Source organism: Erythrolamprus reginae, chromosome 1 (assembly GCF_031021105.1).
Source record: "Erythrolamprus reginae isolate rEryReg1 chromosome 1, rEryReg1.hap1, whole genome shotgun sequence".
NCBI classification, from domain to species: Eukaryota; Metazoa; Chordata; class Lepidosauria; order Squamata; family Dipsadidae; genus Erythrolamprus; species Erythrolamprus reginae.
This window is the reverse complement of record NC_091950.1, coordinates 392,384,795-392,411,038: the sequence shown is the minus strand read 5'-3', so window position 1 is coordinate 392,411,038 and position 26,244 is coordinate 392,384,795. Positions and strand designations below refer to the sequence as shown.

The 26,244-nt window shown below is 41.9% G+C and overlaps 1 protein-coding gene across 1 annotated transcript in view; it reads right to left on the bottom strand.

The window, feature by feature from the left end:
* Positions 1-21,879, bottom strand: part of SCARA3 (scavenger receptor class A member 3) — a 36,051-nt gene extending 14,172 nt beyond the window's left edge. The window contains exons 1-3 of the mRNA XM_070734909.1: positions 21,245-21,879; positions 8,496-8,552; positions 5,672-5,791 (exon numbers count right to left, since the gene is read on the bottom strand). Of these exons, the coding sequence (XP_070591010.1) occupies positions 5,672-5,791; positions 8,496-8,552; positions 21,245-21,251 (184 nt within the window). The 5' untranslated portion in view covers positions 21,252-21,879. The remainder of the gene's footprint in view (positions 1-5,671; positions 5,792-8,495; positions 8,553-21,244) is intronic.
* Between the last annotated feature and the right edge of the window lie 4,365 nt (positions 21,880-26,244).

Genomic DNA, 26,244 nt, shown 5'->3' with positions numbered 1-26,244 from the left:
TTGGCTAGGAATTTTCAAGTGTCTCCTTTGCTACAAAAGTGACAAATTAATGGTCTTCAGTAATGAGAATCTTCCGGCGAAGGAAAATTATGGGATTTGTGTAATATAACACATGTGAAGAACAGATATTTGGAAATCTGTTCCGCATATCAGATGTTAGAGCACTGAGTTTTGGCTGTCTATTGGAATGTTTACTGCTGTATGTCATTTTTTAATAAATCTCTGCAAATATTAAAAGAACTCAAATCCATATAATGTATGTACTTTGCCTCCAGACTTTCTCATGAATGTTGCAGTAGTCCAAAATGAGGAAATATTCCTTTAAATCACAGGTTGGTTATCTGTCTTCCCCTTCCTCTCAATATACCTGACGAGAGTCTTTTTCTGTCATCTTGATATATAATGAAAATTGACAGTCCTAAATAAGTCTAATTCAGCTTAAAAATAATACCCTCGAAGCCATCTATTCCAACCCCACAAAAAGTCCTTAGCTATCAAAAAAGATGTCTGTCCTTCCTTCAAGACATTGATTACTAAGGAAATGGCAGTATTAGTTAAAAGTAATGTGATAGGAGAATTTAGAGAACTAAAACAAGCAGCGATAGAAAGCGCTCAGACGGTAATAGTCTTGGGTTGGAAGGATGCAACACAATGGACAGTGCAAAATTGGTACCGGTACATGGTGGGTCACATTCAATTTGAGATTATGGATAAAAGGATGAATTTGGTTAATGAAACTGATTTGCGACAACTAATGGGACGATGGGACAAGGCAAGACGATATATGGCGAGTAGAATCCGAGACCAAGCTACAAGAAATAAATTGGAATCACTTTATAATATGTAAATAGATATTTTGCTCTTGGGTTAAAATGGTTTATACAAGAAACACCCTCGATTTGGTGGTGGGGTGTGAATGTTTGTCTGGTGGTGGGCACAAATCACAAAGCACCCGTTTTATGTCGTGTGTGTTTATATTTGAAAAAAACAATGAAATATTTAAATCAAAAAAGACATTGATTATCTTTTGATATAACCAATTAAAATGAGATCAAAATGATCTACTGATAGGAAATCGGTGGCTTAAGGAACCTGGTTAATCTTCCATTCTGCAACAGTGTATAACTGCTCCCCTCTCCAATACAGATAGAACAGTCAACTTACTTCTATCTATCTATCTATCTATCTATCTATCTATCTATCTATCTATCTATCTATCTATCTATCTATCTATCTATCTATATATCTGATTTGTATGCTGCCCCTCTCCGTAGACTCGGGGCGGCTAACAACATTGATAAAAACAGCATGTAACAATCCAATACTAAAACAACTAAAAACCCCTTATTATAAAACCAAACATACATACAAACATACCATACATAAATTGTAGAGGTCTAGGGGGGGAAAATATCTCAGTTCCCCCATGCCTGACGGCAGAGGTGGGTTTTAAGGAGCTTACAAAAGGCAAGGAGGGTGGGGGCAATTCTAATCTCTGGGGGGAGTTGGTTCCAGAGGGCCGGGGCTGCCACAGAGAAGGCTCTTCCCCTGGGTCCCGCCAAACAACATTGTTTAGTTGACGGGACTATTTCCTTTTTCTTCAAGGGCAGAGTTCCTTCCTCCAGCCAAGTACTAAGCAATATGGAACAATGTCAAGTTCTCTGACCCATACATCTCCCGCAAACATTCCCTTGTCCTGGCCACTGCAGGGTTTTCCTGACTCATGTTTATTTTGCAATTCACCAAATCCTTGGGGTTCTTCCAAGCCAGCTGCTCATCTGATCCTTACATTCTATACGTCTCCTCTGAGGTTTCCTTCTTATGGGTAAGTTTTACAAGTGAGGAACTGAAGATTCATAGAATCAAAATCAGATTTCTTGACTGTTTAAAAATTCAATCTATATATGTGAAAATATTTCCAGAATATTTCCTAATTAATTTTTCTGGCAGCAGTTTAATAATAATAATAATAATAATAATAATAATAATAATAATAACAACAATAATAATAACAACAATAACAATAATAATTTATTAGATTTGTATGCCGCCCTTCTCTTAAGATTCGGGGCGGCTCACAGTATACAACAAAAATTTAATTAATTTTTGTTAGCATATGGGGTTTTTTAAATATTTAAATATTTTAAATTTGTCTGATTGCTTATGATTTGTTTCTACATGTTGTGAGCCGCCCCGAGTCTTCGGAGAGGGGCGGCATACAAATCTAAGTAATAAATAAATAAATAAATAATTAAAAAAATACTACTAAAATCCCATATATATTAAAATCAGTCAGCCAATTCATTCTCTTGTTATAGGGCAGTGTTTCCCAACCTTGGCAACTTGAAGATATTTGGACTTCAACTCCCAGAATACCCCAGCCAGGGAATGCTGGCTGGGGAATTCTGGGAGTTGAAGTCCAAATATCTTCAAGTTGCCAAGGTTGGGAAACACTGTTATAGGGCCATACCCTTCAATCTGATGCTTCGTTTCTTTACTTGCCTTTTTGGCTGCAGAAACCCTGGATCCCACTGCCATTTTTTTCTTGTTTGAATGGATTAGTGGACAGGTCTATCTATAGACAAAGATTTGAAACTGACCAGCTTCAGCTTTATGATGGTAGCTGAAAGGATCCATACTTGCAGGAGGTTTGGCTCCTCACACCATGCTCTTAAGAGTAGTTTACAACTTTCACCTCAATCCACTCAACTAAATTCAGAACGTGTTTGGTCTAGTGGTTAAAGTGCCAGCCTAGAAAGTCAGAGACTATGAGTTCGGGTCCTGCCTTAGCCCGGAAAGCCAGCTGGGTGATTTGGGGCCATTCACTCACTCACCCTCAGCCCAACCCAACTCCCAGGATTGTAATTGTGGGAGATAATAGGTGGAAGGTGTCCATGGCAAGTCAGTTAATCACAGATTCTGTGGAGGATGAACTGGGCCATCTTGGTACCCTAGGACAGTGTTCTTGGCAGCTGAGCCAGAGAGTGAGAGTGAGGGAGAATAGGAACCTGAGGAACTTACAGAGACGGTAGAAACCCCAATGATGGTAATGTCTGATTCAGAGGAGGAGGGAGACATAGGGGATCAGGAGCCCCTATTAGATGCCTGGGTCAGAAGGTCACAAAGCAGATAGGAATATCTTTATGGGAAAAGCTTAGAACTACGATGTCTTAAAGATGACCTAAGTATTGCCCACAAGATCATATGCTGCAACGCCCTGCCTGTCAACAACTACTTCAGCTTCAACCACAACAACACAAGAACACGCAACATATTCAAGATTAATATTAACCACTCCACACTTGACTGTAAAAAATATGACTTTAGTAATTGAGTTGTCGAAGCGTGGAACTTATTACCGGACTCCGTGGTGTCATCCCCTAACCACCAACATTTTACCCTTAGACTATCCACAGTTGATCTCTTCAGATTCCTAAGAGGTCAGTACGGGGCGTGCATAAGCGCACTAGCGTGCCTCCCGTCCCCTGTCCTATTGTCTACCCCGTATTTCATCTCTTCTCTCCTATCCCTATCTCTTTTCTTTTATTATCTCATTGATATATTCTATTCCTATATTTTCTCCTCTATTCTTCTTCAGTATTTCCACTATAACCTTCATTGTGTATTATTGTGTATTGGACTAACTAACTAACTAACTAACTAACTAACTAACTAACTGACTAACCAACCAACTAACTAAAATAAATAAATAAATAAAGAAAGAAACAAAGGTTCAGAAGGTGAGTCTATGAAAGAAAGTCTAGACAGTTATATCTCTAGGAAACAGTTGACCACACCCAGACAGGATATAAAGAGGATTTCTGGGTAAAGGGACGTGGAGTTCCAAAGTTTTGTAACGGTGGAAGTCCCAGATTCAGGGTTCCAGAAATGCTTCACTGGAAAACTGCTCTTATTTTTCTAAATTCATCGAGTGAAGATGCAGCTGTCTGAGGGAAACCTGAAGATCTGTGAATGTGTGTGTGACTGAAGAAACATTATCTCACTGAGGAATGTTAATTAGCTTTGATTCTCGCCCAGACCTTTATCTCTTAGCCAATTTTAACCAGGAAAGCTTCCAAGATGGATTGAAACGCCTGGCTTTGCTTGTTATAAATCCTGCTTTTCATATAAAAGTGTTTGATTTGAAATCTCGGCACGTGGATTTTCTTTTTGTTCCGATCTGATTAAGCCGAGCAGAAAGAAGGTGTATTGGATAAGTTGGCAGCCTTGAGTTATTTGTAAAAATTAAAAGATGAGATATAAATAATTAAATAAATCCCTTGCTCAGACTCCACTTCTTCAATACGGTTGTGGCCCATCCGTGTCCTGTGCAGCTGAACACGGATTTTGAAGATCGAGAGACGGGTGTGTGGGTTGGTATCCTAGGCCAGTTGTACTTGGCACCCGTGTCTGATAGCGAGGAGATTGGAGAGAATGTGGAGTCAGAGGCTGAAAGCCAACCAGGGCCTGTTGCACCTCCAGAAGTGCCCATGAGTGACTCTGGAGAAGATGGGGAGCCTCTTCTTGATGCCAGAGTACGCAGAAGTGTGAGAAGCATGAATGGCTGAGCAGGAGGAGGTCTCTGTGTGAATAGATCTCTAGAACACTTGGCCACGCCTTTTGGCTATTTAAGGGTGAGTTTCATGAGTTTCGTGATTACCTATAAAGCCCTTCATGGCACCGGACCAGGGTATCTATGAGACCGCCTTCTGCCGCATGAATCCCAGCGACCAGTTAGGTCCCACAGAGTGGGCCTTCTCTGGGTCCCGTCAACAAAACAATGTCGCTTGGTGGGGCCCAGGGGAAGAGCCTTCTCTGTGGCGGCCCCGACCCTCTGGAATCAACTCCCCCCAGAGATTAGAATTGCCCCCACCCTCCTTGCCTTTCGTAAGCTCCTTAAAACCCACCTCTGTCGTCAGGCATGGGGAAATTGAGACATTCTTTCCCCCTAAGCCTTTATAATTTATGCATGGTATGTTTGTTATATGGATGTTTAGTTTTATAATAAGGGTATTTTAGTTGTTTTTAGTATTGGATTTGCATGATGTTTTTTATTACTGTTGTTAGCCGCCCCGAGTCTACAGAGAGGGGCGGCATACAAATCCAATAAATAATAATAAAATAATAAGTCAGTGCAAAAATTTGGGGAGTTTGATTTACTGCTTGAGACTCTAACGAACAGCTGAGACGAACGGACTTATTTCTTGCTTTGCTGATGCCTTTAAAACATTTAAACCTCCTTACTACTAAACTATTAGAATTGTATGCTTAAATCTAGTCAAATCCGTGTGTGTGGACCTATTTCTTGGGGGATTCACCGCTGGGACAGAACAAATACCACATGGATGTTGTCTGACTGAAGTTTCCTATAGTTGCTGCTGGGTATCCTGAATGTTATTCTCTGGGTTTGTATCTGAGTTTTAAAAACCTGGCAAACATACTATGGAATCAAAGTTAGAGCTTTCTGTGTATCTTATATATAGTCATATAGTGTGACTATATACAAAAAGTATGTCAGGGCTCTTCTAATAGAAAAGCAAGCTGTTTCTGAACTAAAATAACACTCAAGTTTCCACCAGTGATGTTGACCTTTCTTCTATTGGGTTCATTCTTCCCCTGTCTATTATGTCCTAGAATCTAATACACAAAAAATGAGTAGTTCCTTACTCACCTAAAGCTGCCAGCACCACCACCGCCATTACCAGCAAGACAACAAAGACATACAACACTTTCACAGATGTCTGTAGAGTTAGCTTTTTCTCACACTGGCTGCAGTTGGTCCTCATCCGGCCTGCAAGGGATAAAATACACATGAACGCATGTATGATAAAGTACATAAAGAACGTGCAGAGACTACAGTTGGTGCAAAATACAGCCGCGCGAGCAACAACAGGCCTTTCTAGGCATATGCACATCGCGCCATCACTCCATGAGCTGCACTGGTTGCCAATTGGTCTCCAGACGCAATTCAAAGTGTTGGTTATGACCTATAAAGCCCTGCATGGCTTAGGACCAGGTTACCTACGGGACCGTCTTCTGCCTAATGTATCCCAGCGGGCAGTCAGGTCCCACAGAGTTGGCCTTCTCCAGGTCTCATCAGCTAAGCCAGTGTTTCCCAACCTTTTTTGAGCCGCAGCACATTATTCACATTTTCAAAATCCTGGGGAACATTGAGGGGGGGGGGGGCGCAAAAAAGTTTGGACAAAAAAAATCTCTCTTTCTCCCTTTCGCTCTATTTCTCTCTCCCTCCCTCTTTCTCTCTCTCCCTCTTTCTCTCTCTCTCCATCCCTTTCTTTCTCCCTTCCTTCCTCTCTCTTTTGCTCTTTCTCTCTCCCTCCTTCCCCCCTCTTGCTGTCTTTCTTTCTTTCCTTTCTTTCTCTCTCTCATTCTGTCTCTCTTGCTATCTCTTTCTTTCTCCCTTCCTCTCTCTTTTGCTCTTTCTCTCTCCCTCCTTCCCCCCCTCTTGCTGTCTCTTTCTTTCTTTCTTTCTTTCTCTTTCTCTCTCTCTCTCATTCTGTCTCTCTTGCTATCTCTTTCTTTCTCTCATCCTTCCTTCCTCTCTCTTTGGCTCTCTTTCTCTCTCCCTCCTTCCCCCCTCTTGCTGTCTCTTTCTTTCTTTCTCTCTCTCTCTCATTCTGTCTCTCTTGCTATCTCTTTCTCTCTCTTCCTTTCTCTCTCTTGTTCTCTCTCTTCCTTCTCTGCGGAGGCCGGCAAAGCTTTTCCGGGTAGGCTGGCTGGGGGATAGGGCGCGCGCGTGCACCCCCCCCCGACGTTCCAAAGAACCTTCTCCGACCTCCGCTGTGAGGTTTTCTCCGAGCGCTCGCCGGAGGAGCTGGAGAAAGGGGCAGATCGAGCGGGAGGGCGTCAGCGGCGAGAAGCCAGGGGCGCGAGGGGAACGGAGGCACTGGGGGTGGGGGCAGCCGCGGCGCCGGCCTCCGCACTTTCATCGCTCCCCACCCCAAACTCCAACGCCCAGCTCCTTGCGCGGCACTGGAAAAGGGTGCTGCATTGCCGGCTTCTACCTCGTGCTGCCAGGGAATCTCCAGCTGGGCAGGGCTCTCCTTAAGCTCTCCTTTTTCCCTAGGAGCTTGGCGGCACACCTGGCTGTGTCTCGCGGCACACTAGTGTGCCGCGGCACACCGGTTGGGAAACGCTGAGCTAAGCAATGCCGACTGGCGAGGCCTAGGGGAAGGGCCTTCTCTGTGGCTGCCCCGGCCCTCTGGAATCAACTCCCTCCAGAGATCCGTACCGCCCCCACCCTCCTGGCCTTTTGCAAGGCTTTAAAAACATACCTCTGTCAGCAGGCTTGGGGCCGTTGAGCTTTACATCTTGCTCCCGTCATAGATGTGATTGTGTGATGGTTATTTGGTGAACGGTTATTTATACTATTGGGGTTTAAACTATTAGTTTTAATGTTACATTGGGTTTCACTCATTATATTGTATTGTATTCCTTTGTTGTAAGCTGCCCTGAGTTTGCAGAGAAGGGCAGCATAAAAATCCAACCAAAAAATTAAATAAATACATATGGAGTATGTATATTTAGGGCTGAGTGCAGTTTCTGACTTCATTCATATTTTATTTATTTATTTAATTAATTAATTTGACTTCTATGCCGCCCAATCCTGAAGGACTCAGAGCGGCTTACAACAATATAAATTATAAATGACAATAAAAAGAAGTCAAGGAAAAAACAATCAAAGTTCTAAAACCCTAATTAAAATTCATAGTAAAACAACTCAATAACTCAATAAATATGACTCAGATTTTTGAAATATACTCCAAAGAGAACGGATTGGGACAGCAGAGACCGCATGAAAACAGAACATAGTCATCAGAGGTTGGACGGGTGTTTTTGGAGAACCCAGTAGAGTTTTCCAATACAGTGGTACCTCTACTTAAGAACTTAATTCATTCCGTGACCAGGTTATTAAGTAGAAAAGTTTGTAAGTAGAAGCAATTTTTCCCATAGGAATTAATATAAAAGCAAATAATGTGTGCAAACCCATTAGGAAAGAAATAAAAGCTTGGAATTTGGGTGGGAGGAGGAGGACAGTTGCTGCCCAGAGCGAAAGGAGCGTTTCTTTTCTCTGGGTGCTGGCAGAGGTTTATTCCCTCTCCAAACGCCCAGAGAAAGGAAAACGCTTTGTTCGCTCTGAACTGCCAAAGCCTCCTTAAGCGCCACCGAAAGGCTCCTCTGGCAGCCCAGAAAAGCCTGCGATGGCCGGGATTAAAGGGGGAATGGCAGGAAATGGCTGGAACTTCGTGCCACTCTCATATTTCCTGGGAAATTTTTCCTGGCTCGGGTTCTTAAGTAGAAAATGGCTCTTAAGAAGAGGCAAAAAAATCTTGAACACCCGGTTCTTATCTAGAAAAGTTCGTAAGTAGAGGCGTTTGTAAGTAGAGGTACCACTGTATTTTCCAGCCCTGGAATGAAATGGAAAACGAAAGGCAATGAGGGAGGAGACAACCCAGCCAGGCTTAACTTGCTCTTACCATTTGGTCTGTATCTGAAGGAAGGCATTTCGTCGTCTTCTCCAGTAAGGTCGTCTTCTGAAATATAAAAGTTTTTTTTTTTAAGTTTTATTTATTTATTAATTGGATTTGTATGCCACCTCTCTCCGAGGACTCGGAGTAAGTATCAATAGTTGCCAAAAAAAAATAATATTGCTGCTTTTTGTCTAGATCTTTTATATTTGGCTTTTATTGGATGTCCTTTTGAGTTTTTTGGGTAAAGAGGCTTTAGTAAATAATGCCAGTGCCTACTTTCTCCATTTATTTATTTATTTATTTATTTATTGATTGATTGGACTTATATGCCGCCCCACTCCGCTCCTATTGCACAATTATTGACTTCTGTTGTAGAGCCAGTCAATTTGACCCAGGATTATCAATATGCAACTATATCTTAATATATCAATGCAACCTACCAATTTCCATTAGAGTTATGGGGGAGAATCATTGACCCCCTCAGAGAGGGTTCGCAACTTGGGCGTCCTCCTCGATCCACAGCTAACATTAGAGAACCATCTTTCAGCTGTGGCGAGGGGGGCGTTTGCCCAGGTTCACCTGGTGCACCAGTTGCGACCCTATTTGGACCGGGAGTCACTGCTCACAGTCACTCATGCCCTTATCACCTCGAGGCTCGACTACTGTAACGCTCTCTACATGGGGCTACCTTTGAAAAGTGTTCGGAAACTTCAGATCGTGCAGAATGCAGCTGCGAGAGCAATCATGGGCTTTCCTAAATATGCCCATGTTACTCCAACACTCCGCAGTCTGCATTGGTTGCCGATCAGTTTCCGGTCACAATTCAAAGTGTTGGTTATGACCTATAAAGCCCTTCATGGCACCGGGCCAGAATATCTCACGGACCGCCTTCTGCTGCATGAATCCCAGCGACCACTTAGGTCCCACAGAGTGGGCCTTCTCCGGGCCCCATCAACTAAACAATGTCATTTAGCGGGACCCAGGGGAAGAGCCTTCTCTGTGGTGGCCCCGGCCCTTTGGAACCAACTCCCCCCAGAGATTAGAATTGCCCCCACCCTCCTTGCCTTTTGTAAGGTTCTTAAAACCCACCTCTGCTGTCAGGCATGGGGGAACTGAGATATTCTTTCCCCCCTAGGCTCTTACAAATTACGCATGGTATGTTTGCATGTATGTTTCGTTTTATAATAAGGTTTTTTTTAATTGTTTAGTATTGGATTGTTACATGCTGTTTTTTATCACTGTTGTTAGCTGCCCCGAGTCTGCGGAGAGGGGCGGCATACAAATCCAATAATAATAATAATAATAATAATAATAATAATAATAACAACAACAACAACAACAACAACAACAACAACAATATTGATTGATTACATGCCGCCCCACTCCACTCCTATTGCACAATTATTGGCTTCTGTTGTAGAGCCAGTTCAATTTTACTCAGGATTATCAATATGCAACTATATCTTAATATATCAATGCAACCTACCAATTTCCATTAGAGTTATTACTGCATTGTTGCACCAATACATGCTCAGACATTTATTCATGAATACATATTACATACTTACCTGTAATCCCCTTTTTCAGTGACGATGTTTGTTTGCTGGTGGGTCGGGAGAAGTGCAGCCTTTCTCCCCACCTAAAGTCATTTTACTCAATAACAATTTCCTGATGCTGTTTACAGGGCGGACAGGACAACACGCCTGTGATGTGCGTGTGTAATTACACATTTCTAAGATGTTCGTCAGAAACCCTATTCATCAGCACAGTGTATTAATTATGGCTTGGCATTACAAATAGATTAAACATGGAGATTTTGGATCAAAAATTGTGACTTGAACTTTGCTTTAGACTTTAGTACATCGTAAAAACTGTAATATAATTTGTTTATTGAGCAAGAAGGTCTGGAGAGACATGGTGAACCGGGCGGGAAAAATGATGTCAGCTGCTTACTGGAACGCTCGGCAGAGGCACCAAGGTGATGGATGGATGGATAGAGACTGGGTGGGACCCTAGATCTACATAATAGCAAAGATCACAAGGATGTGAGGACGATACCAGAATGAGCCAAATCCAGGTTCCAGACAGCCCAAGAGCAACATCAGAATAATACTCATATAAACTGAGGATGCTGAGCCGCCACAAGTACCAGTTTATCTTGAGATCCTCACCAATGAGCATTGGGAAGGCACAATTTATTTATTTATTTATTTATTAGTTTGTTTGTTTGTTTGTATGCCGCCCCTCTCCGAAGACTCGGGGCGGCTAACAGCAATAATAAGACAGCGTATAACAATAATCCAATACTAAAAACAATTAAAACCCATTATAATAAAAAACCAAACATACATACAGACATACCATGCATAAAATTATAAAGGCCTAGGGGGAAAGGGTATCTCAATTCCCCCATGCCTGGCGGCAGAGGTGGGATTTAAGCAGCTTACGAAAGGCAAGGAGGGTGGGGGCAATTCTAATCTCTGGGGGAGTTGGTTCCAGAGGGCGGGGGCCGCCACAGAGAAGTCTCTTCCCCTGGGTCCCGCCAAGCGGCATTGTTTAGTTGATGGGACCCAGAGAAGACCCACTCTGTGGGACCTAACTGGTCGCTGGGATTCGTGCAGCAGAAGATTCGTGCAGCGATCAACAGAGCCTAGAAAAAAATCATAAACGCAACAACCCAAGAATGTTTAGAGGAATTAACTTGCTGAATCTGCATTTTATTCCTCTCACATTGTTTATCTGGCTCTGCGATCTTCTGTTCCCTTAGCCGGGGTCACCATCTAATTGGATGAAGCAACATTAATTGGGAAAACATCCTGTGTATGCTTTTAGATGGTTAACATCTATTGTATCAGGAGCCTTGCCTGAATTGTAGTGTTTTGCTTGGTTGCCTATTCAATGTATTGCATAAATAGCAGGGACATCTACTTCTGACTGTTGTGCTTTATTCTCTCCTGAGGATCATCAGAGAAAGACTTATGCACTGGAACTGAGAATGCCTTTGAGAATTCAAAGCAGCTGCTAAAAAGAAGTCATTTTGGGTGGAACGCTTTCCAAAAAATACTAGAGTATATTTCTGTAAATCTCTTTAAAAAGAGTCAAAGCCCCTAACCCGTTTTGTTGGCTTACACCTCTCCTTCCAAGGAAGACTTTCTCACTCCCTTGAATATAATTTCTTTTGGCGCATAAGAAATTATCTGTTGGCACTGTTCACCCTAGACATGTGGAATGAATGCATGGTTGGGAACCGCTCCTAAAAGCTGACTAAGCAATACACAAGAGCAGACCGTATCCAGTGCGTTAGGTTCCCAGAACCAAGTTAAACGTTTCTCTTAAGTACATAACACTTCCTGTGGATAACTGAGAAGCAAAATTAAATCTCTGCATCCTTGAGGTATCTGATGGGTGCAGACAATGGCTATTGCCTTATTGTTGATGGTGTACTGTTGTTAGGAAACTATCACGTGCTATCGAGTTGGTTGCTGATTAAATGGACAATGGGGGACAATGAGTATGTTGTGGCCCATTTGCGTCCTGCGCAACTAGCAATGGATCCAGAGGTCCCAGAGGCAGTGGTGCCATGGTACAAGTGGCTTGTATTCCTGGTAGCAGAGTCTAAGAGCGAAGACATGGTGTCAGAGGCTGAAGAGCAACCAGGACTTCTGCACCTCCTGAGATGAGTGACTCAGGAAAAGAGGAGGAGCTTCTTCTTGATGCTAGGACTTGTAGGGCCTATAGGGGGCAAGAGTGGTTACTACTGGGCCACACCCTCAGGCTATTTAAGGCTGTGACAGACGATGCTTCGTTGCAGAAGACAATGCCATTTCTTTCCAGATTCTTGATGAATCTCTTTGGCTTGCGATTTTAAAAGAACCATATTCCTGTTTGCATTCATTAGCTCTGGGCTTCTAACCAACCTCTGTAAGTCTATGATAAAGAACTCTGCTACAGTCTAGTAATTACTGTTATGTTTGCCTATTCCTGGAACTCTGGCCAGCTACTAAGACATTATTAGTAGCATAGTGAAGACTTTATTAGATTTTACTTTATTTTAGAAGAGACTTTTATTTGTAGTAAACTTTTAGTACTAAATCCGGTGGTGTGCATCTTATTTTGAAGGGCTCGATGCTGGGACAGAACAGGGTACCTTGGTATGACTGAACATAAGTGTAGGCTATTCTTTTTCTTTGACAATTTCTGACAGTGCAATCCCTACGATCCTTAAATGCATCTTACCACTCTTCGATCGCATGCAGATGCTTTTCAAGATTTGCTTTGCCCCAATTTCAAAAAAAATTATCTAGCCTATATTTAAATCTACAATTTTATTGGTTCTCTTTTCCTTTTTATTGCTATGGTTTCGTTTATTTGTTTTTCCACTGTTAACAGTGACTTTGGCTATCATCGTATATAATTCTCCTTGAGAGTTTGTGTGGCTAAATATTAGCAGATGTACTTGAGTACACATGGACTGCATTGCTTTGAAAAACTTTTATGGGGCTGCCCAAGCCCACAGCTGGGGTGCACCACAAAGATTTCCTGTACCCCCCTAAATTGTTCTAGTTACTTGATATAGCTCAAGATGGCCCCCCCTCTTTTTTTGAGGGGCAATTCTGCAAGGCTTTTGGGCAACAAATGAGCCTGATCTACCATTTATAAATAATTCTATCGTCACTAAGAGGTTTCTGGGTGTTCATTCTGTCCATATTTTTAAATCTGTGGTTTTAGGATCTTGCCAAGACCCGATATCCTTGAAGTTTCTTGCCAAATGTTTTGGAAAAAAAACAATGAACAGGATTCTTGGGGGAATGAGCTCTCCTTTAGTTTTCCTGCTTTTTGTTTTCTTATTCTGGATGAGGAATCAATGTTATATGTATACTGTGGTTAACCAAAGAGACTAGGATGCCCCAGGGATTTCTTTGCCAGCCACAAGCTAGGCAAGTTGACAGAAAAACCAGAGATTTGGCAGTGGCTTTGGCCATCAAAGTTAAAGACAAATGACAAAACGTAAGACTTGATGGAGCTAGCAATCTGCCAGTGGTAGGAATCCCCTGGGCCACTTATCTTACATACATAGTAGGATATCCAATGCTGGACTGACATCAAAGTCATTCTTTTTACTATGTTTAAAGGGACACTTTCCACTTTTTAAAATGTATTAAACTGAAAAAAATGTAACTTAGTCGTTTTACCCAAATTAAACATAGAAGATTGATGGCAGAAAAAGACCTCATGGTCCATCTAGTCTGCCCTTATACTATTTCCTGTATTTTATCTTACAATGGATATATGTTTATCCCAGGCATGTTTGAATTCAGTTACTGTGGATTTACCAACCACGTCTGCTGGAAGTTTGTTCCAAGGATCTACTACTCTTTCAGTAAAATAATATTTTCTCACGTTGCCTTTGATCTTTCCCCCAACTAACTTCAGATTGTCTCCCCTTGTTCTTGTGTTCACTTTCCTATTAAAAACATTTCCCTCCTGAACCTTATTTAACCCTTTAACTTATTTAAATGTTTCAATCATGTCCCCCCTTTTCCTTCTGTCCTCCAGACTATACAGATTGAGTTCATTAAGTCTTTCCTGATCCTAAAGTTTTTTAATGGTATTTTTTATTATTTCAAAATTGCTGGGTATATGCATTGCTGACCTTATAATAGTGGTCAACAAATGTTTTCCACCACTGTCTTTTCCTTCTTGAAATGAATGATTATGTCAATATGTATGCTTATTCAACTCTCAAGAGCTCAACCCAAAAGAAAAAGAAATGTATTTTTAGAATTGCTGCATTGATATCAATGCAGGGGAAAGCTTGACTGAAGAATGTCATGTCAAAACCAAACTTGGGCAATTTGGAAAACATAATGCTCATGGATGTATTTAATAACCATGGAAAGTTAAATGATGATAGTGCTTCAAACTTTGCATGGGGCATAGGGCGAGGGCCAGCAAGAAGTGACATGCCCAATAAAGCAAAATTTATGCTGAATGGAAGGCAATATTCAGAACAGACCTGGCCCTTTGTTTCTTGGTTTCTTAGCCATAGTATTACATCACAATGTTTGAAGAAGATAATAAGGGAGGGAATCTCAAAAATGAATTTAAATTTCTGATTCAATTCAATTCAATTCAATTTATTAGATTTGTATGCCGCCCCTCTCCGAAGATTCGGGGCGGCTCACAACAATGATAAAAACAATATTATAATGGCACAAATCTAATATTAAAAATAACTAAAACCCTATCATAATTAAAACCAGACAATACATACATACCAAACATAAATTATAAGGAGCCTGGGGAAAAGATGTCTCAAATCCCCCATGCCTGGTGGTATAGGTGGGTCTTGAGTAGTTTACGGAAGACAAGGAGGGTGGGAGCAGTTCTAATCTCCGGGGGCAGTTGATTTCAGAGGGCTGGGGCCGCCACAGAGAAGGCTCTTCCCCTGGGGCCCGCCAGACAACATTGTTTAGTCAACGGGACCCGGAGAAGGCCAACTCTGTGGGACCTTATTGGTCGCTGGGATTCGTGCGGTAGCAGGTGGTTCCGGAGGTACTCTGGTCCAATGCCATGTAGGGCTTTAAAGGTCATAACCAGCACTTTGAATTGTGCCCGAAAATTGATTGGCAGCCAATGCAGGCCACGGAGTGTTGTAGATACGTGGGCGAATCTGGGAAGCCCCACAATGGCTCTCGCGGTCACATTCTGCACGATCTGGAGTTTCCGAACACTTTTCAAAGGTAGCCCCATGTAGAGAGTGTTGCAGTAATCGAACCTCGAGGTGATGAGGGCATGAGTGACTGTGAGCAATGACTCCCTGTCCAAATAGGGCCGCAACTGGTGCACCGGGCAAACCTGGGCAACATCAATGATCCTTTGTAAATGTATCATACTCTTCATCTCAGCGACTCAAAAAAATCTTCAGGATGTTTGAAATATTTCTGGGTAGAGAGCATTGTGTCTTGAAGCGATCTTATTCTGAAGATCAAAACTTGGCTTACTATGGCTCCACAATCAGACAACTTGAGAAAAACAGTGGAAGGATACTATCAAGTGGACTAGGCCTTCCTATATTTATTTAATTTTCTCATGCATGCAAGCAGTTCTGTTTTGAGAATGACTGCCTTATGTCAACAGAAAATTGTCACTGGGCAGCATGCCAACTTTGAGAATTGCATAAAAATAGTCTGGTGCTGAAAGGTTTATTTATGATTGCATCTGTGGGGTGTTTTTTTTTTTTAAAAAAGGCAAATGCACTATTGGATCATGTTCCATGTTAATGGAAGAGCAGACACATATAACATAAAATAATCTGAATCCTGATAAAAGCCTATGGTTGCAGTGAAAAGTTTATTTATTTATTTATTGGATTTATATGCCACTATAATAGTTATAAATTTAATCATTTATTTTAGGAAATTCAACTCTTCTAGTCTTTTGCTGAAATGGAATCATTCCTGTTAATTTTGCTAGAATTTAGAATAGACTTCCTCATTTTGATATCCCAGCCCAGGTCTCTTGAACCAGAATGTCAACAATCCCCAGCAAAGTTGGGAAATTTAAGAGCCAGGTTGAGAAAAGCTACAGTAGTAACTTCAAAGAACTTCAAAGAAGGAGCTACCTTAGCATCTTAGCAAGTATCAAATTGACCCCTTTTTGCATCCTGGGAATTTCTGCTTGCTAGCAGGATTTCTGTGATTACTTTTTTAAAAAATGAAAATAAAAGTTTGTGCTACCCATTCATCAATCCTGAAGGCTAAAACTAGCAATCATCCCATTTCTAAAGAACAAGCCAACTCTTTTCTTTTGGCACTTCAAAAACATCTGCTCACCTTAAACACAGAGTGGTTTCTTGCAATGTTATTATCAACCTTGAAAGACGGATTGTGCAGCATGGGCAGGAAAGGAGAGTGGGGTTAAATGCAGGGTCTACTCTGCAATGTTTTGCAAATTGCACAACCCAAGCGAAAGTGCTATTTGTTGCACACCAGGAGCCATTTCATGCTTTCTCCCAGGCTTCAAAAGCTTCCATTATCATTTTGAAAGCCAGGTAGAGATATCCTCATGTTTCCTTAACAAAGATTCAGTATGGTACCTTAAGTCCAAATACTTTGCTTCTTCACATAGCCACACCAGGTCTTTACAGCTTTGCGTAAGGCTGGTAAGGTGGGGAGGATACAGATATCTGGAGGCAGTTGGTTCCATAGAGCCAGAGCCTCCACAGAGAAGGCCCTTCCCCTGAGGTCCCACCAGCCGACATTGTTTGGCTGACGGGACCTAGAGGAGGCCAATTCTGTGGGCTCTTATCGGTCGCTGGGAGCTATGTGGCAGAAGGTGATCCCGAAGATAGTGCCTAACAGACAAAGAGAAAAGAGCAAGGGCCTTCTGAAAGATCTAGCACTCAGAGACTTAGGGGAAGGTTTGGTAGGGAAGGATTGCCTATTGCCGATGACTCTAAAGTGTGCAATAGGGTTGATATTCCTGGAGGCATCTGTAATATGGTAAATGATTTAGCTTTACTAGATAAATGGTCAAAGCAATGGAAACTGCAGTTTAATGTTTCCAAATGTAAAATAATGCACTTGGGGAAAAGGAATCCTCAATCTGAGTATTCTATTGGCAGTTCTGTGTTAGCAAAAACTTCAGAAGAAAAGGATTTAGGGGTAGTGACAGACAGTCTCAAAATGGGTGAACAGTGCAGTCAGGCGGTAGGGAAAGCAAGTAGGATGCTTGGCTGCATAGCTAGAGGTATAACAAGCAGGAAGAGGGAGATTATGATCCCGCTATATAGAGTGCTGGTGAGACCACATTTGGAATACTGTGTTCAGTTCTGGAGACCTCACCTACAAAAAGATATTGACAAAATTGAACCAGTCCAAAGATGGGGTACAAGAATGGTGGAAGGTCTTAAGCATAAAATGTATCAGGAAAGACTTAATGAACTCAATCTGTATAGTCTGGAGGACAGAAGGAAAAGGGGGGACGTGATTGAAACATTTAAATATATTAAAGGGTTAAATAAGGTCCAGGAGGGAAGTGTTTTTAATAGGAAAGTGAACACAAGAACAAGGGGACACAATATGAAGTTAGTTGGGGGAAAGATCAAAAGCAACGTGAGAAAATATTATTTCACTGAAAGAGTAGTAGATCCTTGGAACAAACTTCCAGCAGAAGTGGTAGATCCCTTCCAACTCTAATAATAAATAAGATAAAAACTAGAAGAGGGACAGAAAACGGTAAGGAGAATTGATCAGAAGAAACGAAAATTGGGGGATTTATAGCCTTCACTCTTCGGACAACGCTGCCTTATTCAGCCAAGAAATGAAGGTGAGCACTATATAGTAGAGTCAGACATGACTGACAGGGAAACCTTTATCTTTAAATGACAATAGAGTAGAGATCTGAGAGCACTTTAAAGTACCTGAAAGGGTTGGGAGCATAGGCATCAGGATGTCACATTGAAGAAGGTCAAGAGATTTTCATGTGAAGTGTAATCCTATATATGTCAAAGGGGAAGAGGTGAAATAATCTTATTGTGATGGTATCTGAACAGATTCCCACACAAAAAGTCTGTTTTGGTACAGAGACAGAGTATCGGCCACAAGGGACGGCTGTTGCCTCTATGATGTATGAAAACTGCTCTTTGTGGGATATGGGAATTGCCAATGTTGGGGAAAAAAATACTTGGTTACATGGATTGTGGTCAAATCTGGCAGGGCTATTACTACTTTATGTGACTGTACATATTTCCCTCTCATTTCAGTTGAGGTTAAGGAGTACATACAATTGCCATCCCTAGAGCAGTTCTTCCTCCCCCACCCTCTGCATTGCTTTTCAGATATTTGATAACTCGCATCACCAGGCAATACGTCTATTGGTTTAATATTAATTAATATTCTCTGTCCTACAGCAAAGGATGTCAAGACTGTAAATAAGATTGTGAATCTCAAGGGCACCGCTACAAATACAAATTCTCCTAAGGTATCTACTGTTTTTAAATGCTTCTGCTTGTTTTAAGTAATTCCAGCCAGTTTTTGGTAGAGAAGGAAACATAGCTACTTCGAGTCCATCAGTGTAAGGCACCTCTAGCCCAGGGGTGTCAAACTCACATCATCATGGTGTCGTTACATGTTGTATTGCGACCTTTTCTCCCTTCGCTAAACTGGACGTAGGTGTGGCCAGAGTGTGAGGCATCCAGGCCATGGGCCTCAAGTTCGACACCCCTACTCTAGCCAATATTAATACCCCCATGAAGCTTTTGGGAGAGGTCATCCACTATTCTGGAGTTTGGTGAGCATCAATATACGGATGACCCATCTACCTCTTTGGATGAGTTTACACTTCCCTAAAAGATCATGTGTTTCTGTTAAGAGTAGCAGGTGAGGATAGGGCCAGAAAAGTTTTTTATATACCTTCAACTAGTTTGATAATTGTGCCCTCTCCTGGAACAGGAGAGGGAAAACAAAGATATGTGCCCTTATCAGATTTTCAGCATTTTTTCTCATTGAGGCTACCACTGAAGATAAGTTGGAAGCTACAGCTGAAACAGAATACCGTCATTGCCTACTTGCTGATCAGTGCTAGCCTAATTTGTGGCTGCTGTATTAATTGTCAGTCGGCATCTGGGCTCAATTCAAGATGCTGGGTTCTGTTGTTATACAGCAGGTAGAATTTGTACATCCTACTCTGTCTAGGGCAGTGTTTCTCAACCTTGGCCAATTGAAGATATTTGGACTTCAACTCCCAGAATTCCCCAGCCAGCAAACGCTAGGGAAAGGCTGCTGCAGATACTCAATCCCTCAAGTAGGTTGGGACCTGGAGAGTGACATTTTCAGTGACAGTCCCAACACGACAGAACAACTGGCCACATGAGGGCAGATTAATACCAATCCTTTTATCCTTCAAGAGATTGACAGACACTCGTCTTCCATAAAGCATTTAAGACTTTGAAGACTTTCACTTGGTGGACAACTACTACTGTATTTTCAATTGTATCTTTTGTAATAGGATGTTTCGATGTTTTATCATAACCCATCTTGAATCTGAAGGAGTAGGCGGCCTTGTGCGGTAAGAAATATCCCTGGTTTTCTCCAATTGTCTATAGGCCACAGTTTGGGATAATTGTGATCCTATCCGGGGTGGTGCAGTGGTTAGAGAGTTTAGCACTGCAGGCTACTTCAAATAATTGCTATAGTTCAGCAGTTCAAATTTCACTACTGGCTCAAGGTTGACTCAACTTTATCATCCTTCCAAGGTGGGTAAAGTGAGGACCCAGATTGTTGGGGGCAATATGCTGAGTCTGTAAACTGCTTAGAAAGGGCTATAAAAGCACTATGAAGCAGTATATAAGTCTAAATGCTATTGCTATCTTGCTTCCTTAAGTCTTCAGCTATTAGCACAACTGTTTAACCTGATCACAGAACGGACTCGATTTTCTGAATTTAACACAGCCTATTAAAGCAGCGACTAACCAAACGAAACTGAGTGCATATTAAGCACAGAAGTCTAATCAAGGTTATTATATCAGGAATTCATTCAATATTGATTTATAGTCTACTTTTTCTGAAAAGCCTACCAGGCAATAGGTGCACATGGCTTTCCTTCCACTATCCCTGTTCCTGCTGTCAATCAGCTATCCAAATTTAGAGTGGAATAGAACAGAATAGAATTTTTATTAGCCAAGGGGCAATAAAGAATTCTATTCTAAGAATTAATTCTAAGGGGTGTGCATAAGTGCAAAAGCGTGCCTTCCGTCCCCTGTCCTAATGTTTCTCTTCTACTAGTACCATGTATATAAATATTGTTATATCTTTGTACACCACCAATACCTACTTCACAAAACAAAATAAATAAATAAAATAAATAAGTGTGATTGGACACACAAGGAATTTGTCTTTTATGCAAATGCTCTCAGTGTACATAAAAGAAAAGATACATTTGTCAACATGCTCAAAACGTTGTGCCAAAGCATCTGTAAAGTTTCTACAAAGACTTCAAATCTGGTCTAGTTAAAATTCAAGATGGGAAGATAACCCACATTTCCCAAGACAGCAGCAGCCTCCTTTCCCCAACTCTGCCTAACCTACAGCAGTCCAAGGGGGCGACTGGGGATGTTTTTTTTTAAAAAAATTGTTTTGTCACCTATGTATTGATGGTATACAAAGATATAACAATATTTATAGAGATGATATTAGTAAAAGAGAAACAGGACAGGGGACGGAAGGCACTCTGGTGCACTTATGCACGCCCCTTACTGACCTCTTAGGAATCGGGAGAGGTCAACATTGGGTAAAGTTTTGTGGGTTATGTGATGATATTAGAGTCTGGTAGTGAGTTCCATGCATCAACTACTCAGTTATTAAAGTAGTATTTCCTGCAGTCGAGTTTAAACAATTGACTTCTCCCCCTTTCTAAGAGGTCTGTAAGGGGTGTGCATAAGCGCACCATTGTGCCTACCGTCCCTGTCCTATTGTCTTCTATCATTACTTTTTATCATTACTTATCTAATGTTTTATTTGTACAAATTATCATCCTATAATTGTTTGACAAATAGATAGATAGATAGATAGATAGATAGATAGATAGATAGATAGATAGATAGATAGAGCGGTTTACTTTTAGTTTGTATCTGTTGTGTGTCCGTGTGTTGTTGTGTGTTGTTTCCTAGAAGAAGAGGTGTATGTGTGTAAGGGAAAGCCCATTGATAGGGCAGCTGCTTCGTCCTCTCCCGCCCCGCTAAGGCCGGAACTCACCTTTCATTCTCCTCCCGTCGGAAGTCCCGCTCCGTCCGAGCCGAGCCTGGGAAAACAAACGGCGAGAGGCTGGCGCTTCGACCTCATGGGACTAGGCCCCAGAGGCCGAAAGGAGGCAACCGGGGTCGGGGGCGTCTCATTCGAAAACAAGGGCGGCGGTTCCTTGGATGTGACTGGGACGCTCCGCTGCCTTCGAAATCCAAAGGAGCTCGTCGCTAAAACTTGCCGCTTTTTCTGGGTGAAGGGAACGAAAAGGCGGGGCGAGGCGCCCACCCTTCAAGGCCCCGCGGCGGCTTGCCGTCTCCTCACGAGCATCCCTCCGGGCGCACCCGGGCGCAAAGTTTAGCGCGCAGCGAGCATGTTGCCCGCCACGCTCCGTCCTCCTCTTACTCCGCTCCTTGGGCCGCAGCCCAGACAAACTTCCTTCTAATGTCCCAACAAAACGGCTGGCTACTCTTACGTGCCAAGCTGCTTCCTCCTAAGCTCTCTTATGTGTCTCTCGCCTTCCACTACTCTTCCCCCCATAGACGCTGCCCCCAAATCTAGGGGGTGGGCGGGCCGGGGAAGAAGGAGTGTTAGAGGCGAAGGAGGCTTTGGAGCCCTGCCGAAATATGCGCTGTCCCTCCCTCCCACCCACCTCTAATTGCTAACAAATGGCCTCTTAACTGACAAGGGTGAGCGAGGAAGGCCAAGAACGGCCCCCGGGAGGGTTGGGGAGAGGGGTAGAGATTCACCCGGCAGGTTTAATCAGCTTGCTGAATGAACTTCCGTTTTCGGGTCCCAGAGGTGTTTCCCCCCCCCCCCCCCAGAAGTCAACTGGACTTTCTTTGTTTTATACTTGAAGACCTTTTAAGTTCCCATCCAAGAAGCTTCTTCAGTTCGCCTCCTCCCACAAATGACTGTATGGCTGTAATTTTGTGGCTGGTATCCTTGCCATTTATAATGGCTGGTTCCTAATATGAATTGGTTGCTTATTTCTACCCTGACTATCATTAAGTGTTGTATCTCATGTACAGGGGTGGGCTACTGCCCGGAGGGAGGGCAGTGGGGTAGCAAAAATGGAGCTCCACCTCTGAACACCCAATATGCACTGAAAGATGTTGAAAGGAAATGCATAAGTCATGCCCACAGTGTGGTAGTAAAAATTTTGGTAGCCCTTCACTGCAAATGTATATTTTCTTTTATGTACACTGAGGGCATATGCACCAAAGACAAATTCCTTGTGTGTCCAATCACACTTGGCCAATAAAGAATTCTATTCTATTCTATTCCATTCCATTCCATTCTGAAGGAGTTTCTTGGATGGAAAGCAAAAGGTCTTCAAGGAAAAACAAAGAGAAAGTCCAGTTGCCTTTTAAAGAAGCATCTTTGGAACAACCATGACGTGGATGACTGAGAATATAATAGAATTCTTTTTAGGCCAAGTGTGATTGTACACACAAGGATTTTTTTTTTGGTGCATATGCTCTCAGTGTACATAAAAGAAAATACAGATTTCTCAAAAATTATGAGGTATAACACTTAATTCACATCTGCAGAGGTGGTGAACACTCCAACACCAGAGACTTTCAAGAAAAGACTGGACTGCTATTGGACTACTGTGATTTAGGATCTCCTGCACCACCAGAGGGTTGGACTAGATGACCTGCAAGGTCCCTTCCAACTCTAATAATAAATAAATAAATAAATAAATAATGATTGTAATAGTAGTGCAGACTTACTAGACAGTTTGACAGTATTGAGGGAATTATTTGTTTAGCAGAATGATGGTGTTCGGGAAAAACTGTTCTTGTGTCTAGTTGTCTTGGCGTGCAGTGTTCTGTAGTGGCGAATCTCCATAGACACACTGTTTTCTGAGTTGCACAATAGGCCCAACCAGAAAGCCAACATTTCTCAACCTCAGCAACTTTTAAGATGTGTGGACTTCAATTCCCAGAATGGTTGGGGAATTCTAGGAGTTGAAGTATTTGTATTTTTGTATTTATTAGATTTGTATGCCGCCCCTCTCCGAAGACTCGGGGCGGCTAACAACAATATAAAAAGACAATGTAAACAAATCTAATATTAAAACAATCTAAAAAAACCCAATTTAAAGAGCCACTCATACATACAAGCATACCATGTATAAATTCTATAAGCCTAGGGGGAAGGGAAATTTCAATTCCCCCATGCCTGACAACAGAGGTGGGTTTTAAGGATCTTGCGAAAGGCAAGGAGGGTGGGGGGCAACGCTGATATCTGGGGGGAGCTGGTTCCAGAGGGTCGGGGCCGCCACAGAGAAGGCTCTTCTCCTGGGTCCCGCCAAACGACATTGCTTAGTCGACGGGACCCGGAGAAGGCCAACTCTGTGGGACCTAACCGGTCGCTGGGATTCGTGCGACAGAAGGCGGTCCCGGAGATATTCTGGTCCGATGCCATCCCGGAGATATTCTGGTCCGAGTCCACACATCTTAGTTGCATTTGAAAAACACTGCATGAAGTAATCAAAGGTCCTGGAATCCCTTTAGCTGCCAACAATATATCTCACGAATCAAGCTCAGCATCTTTGTTTATGTCCTTAAGTGTGTTATGTGAACAAAGCCAATCTGCTTGTGGGGTGTGGGGAAAAGTTTAGAAGAATGTCCTAGCTCAGTTTGGCACATCAGGGGTCCCTCTGTGGCTGTAGTGCTGTGCCCTATTAAGCCAGGGGTATGCATAAGTGCACCAGCGGGCCTTCCATCCCCTCTCCTAGTGTTTCTCCCTTACTAGTATCATGTATATAAACTTCAACCATCCAGATCAATGTTTCTCAGTTTTGTCAGCTTTAAAATGGGTGAGTTTCAACTCATAGAATTCCCCAGGCATTCTAAATAAATAAATTAAATAAAATATACCATAGAAAAAGGGACATTTGAATGCCCAATAACAAAGGACTTGGAGCAAATGACTAATGGTTCTCAAATTACCTTATGCCACTGTTTCTTAAGCATAGCAACTTTTAAGATGGGTGGATTTCAACTCCCAACGTAATGCCTGGGGAATTCTAAGAGTTGAAATCCACCCATTTTAAAGCTGCCAAAATTGAGAAACATTGATCTGGATGGTTGAAGTTTCTCTGGCCCAATGCTTGCAAGATGTGTTCAACTTCAGCCAAAGGCCATGCTGACTTGGAACGATAGGATATAATGTCCAAACTTTTTGTCAGATTAAGGAAAAATTGGCTTCAAATTTGAAAGCGTTTTGAGATTTTTCACTTCTGTGTATTTGAAATATTGAGAAAAAGGGGTAAAAATACCTGTTCTGTTCAAAGCTAGTGGGGATTCTGCAGCAGTAACATCCCGTTATCTTCAGTCTATACAGAATAATAGGAAAGATAAATAAAAGCCCAATAGCCTTTCACTTCGCATGCAGTTCCCTTGCACTGAACAGAACATTTCAAGCAATTAAGGAAAGGTAGTCTCCTCTTAATAGTCTACTTCTCATATGAATTTTATTCCTGCCCATTATTTTTCTGACATTTTTCTTGCATGACCTTAAACTCATGCAGGGGACACAAGATTTCACTCCCAAGGGGGATGTCATATAAGAAAACCAGCTCTACCGTGAGTTACACTTCAGCTGAGTTGGGAGTAAATCAACCAGTTCTCCAATAATATTGTGTCGTGGGAACACCAACCCTTAGAGCAGTGGTTTCTAATGCTGTGACCCCTTAATACAGTTCATCGTGTTGTGGTGACCCCCAACCATAAGTCTATTGCCAATTCTCCCAAGTGAGCTTTAAATTGATTGGCAGGAAGGTTAGAGGGCCACCCCCACTATAAACGCCTGATTGGTCGGATTATAAAAATAAGTTCCAAGGCGCCAGAATAGAAGCTTTAGTTCCTAACACCATGGGAAATTTATCTTTTCCCATGGTCTTAGGCGACCCCTGTGAAACGGTCGTTCGACCCCCAAAGGGGTCCCAACCCTTAGGTTGAGAACCACTCCCCTAGAGCTTGTTTTGGAATAACATAGAAACCTTGGATCAAAGTGGTCTTATTGTTATTCAAAATAGATAAATGGACAAATCATTAAGACTCAAATAAAGTGACATGGTTGAATTGAAGTATGTTGAGAGAACTTTCAGTGGGAAAGAGGAAGAGAAGCCACAGTCACCTTGTTTGTCTAATTTGGTAGAATGTCAGGCCAGAAATTGCTCTGTAAAAGTCCTAGTCTATGAAAAGTGGCTCTATTAAGCATCAGTTGGGCTATTAGTGGCTCCTTGGTATCTCTACGGAAAATTTCCCATATAGAAAGGATGTCTGACAGATAATGCAGGATGCTAAATAAACCAGCTTCTTTCATTCACTCTTCTCTTTTTCACACCAGGGATAGATGGTTTGCGCTTGCTGCCCTCTGCTGACATAAAGAAGGTTCTCTAAATAAAACCATAGACAGGTTCTGATTCACATAATATAGAAAGTTATGCTGATACCATATTGTCTTTTTAATTATAATTAACATTATATATCAAAAGTTACTGGTACAATAGTTTGGCAAATTATCAGGTTTCTGGCATCTTACATACATATATAATGAATCAATATACTGTACATGAAATACACACACACACACACACACACACACAAGATATATGAAAATGAAAAGTCTTTTCACTGATTATGAAAGGAGGTTTCTCAGAAATGGTTTGCCACTGCCTCCTTCCTAGTGACTGGCCCAAGATTACAAAATTGACTTCAGATGATTTATGATTTAAATAAGTGCATGCAACTATGAATCATATTTTATTTATTTATTTATTTATTTATTTATTAGATTTGTATGCCGCCCCTTTCCGTAGACTCAGGGCAGCTCACAACACAATAAAAACAGTTTATAACAAATCTAATAATTTACAATTTAAAATATTTAAAAACCCCATCATTAAACAGACATACACACAAGCACACCATTCATAAATTGTATAGGCCCGGGGGAGATATCTCAGTTCCCCCATGCCTGACGACAAAGGTGGGTTTTAA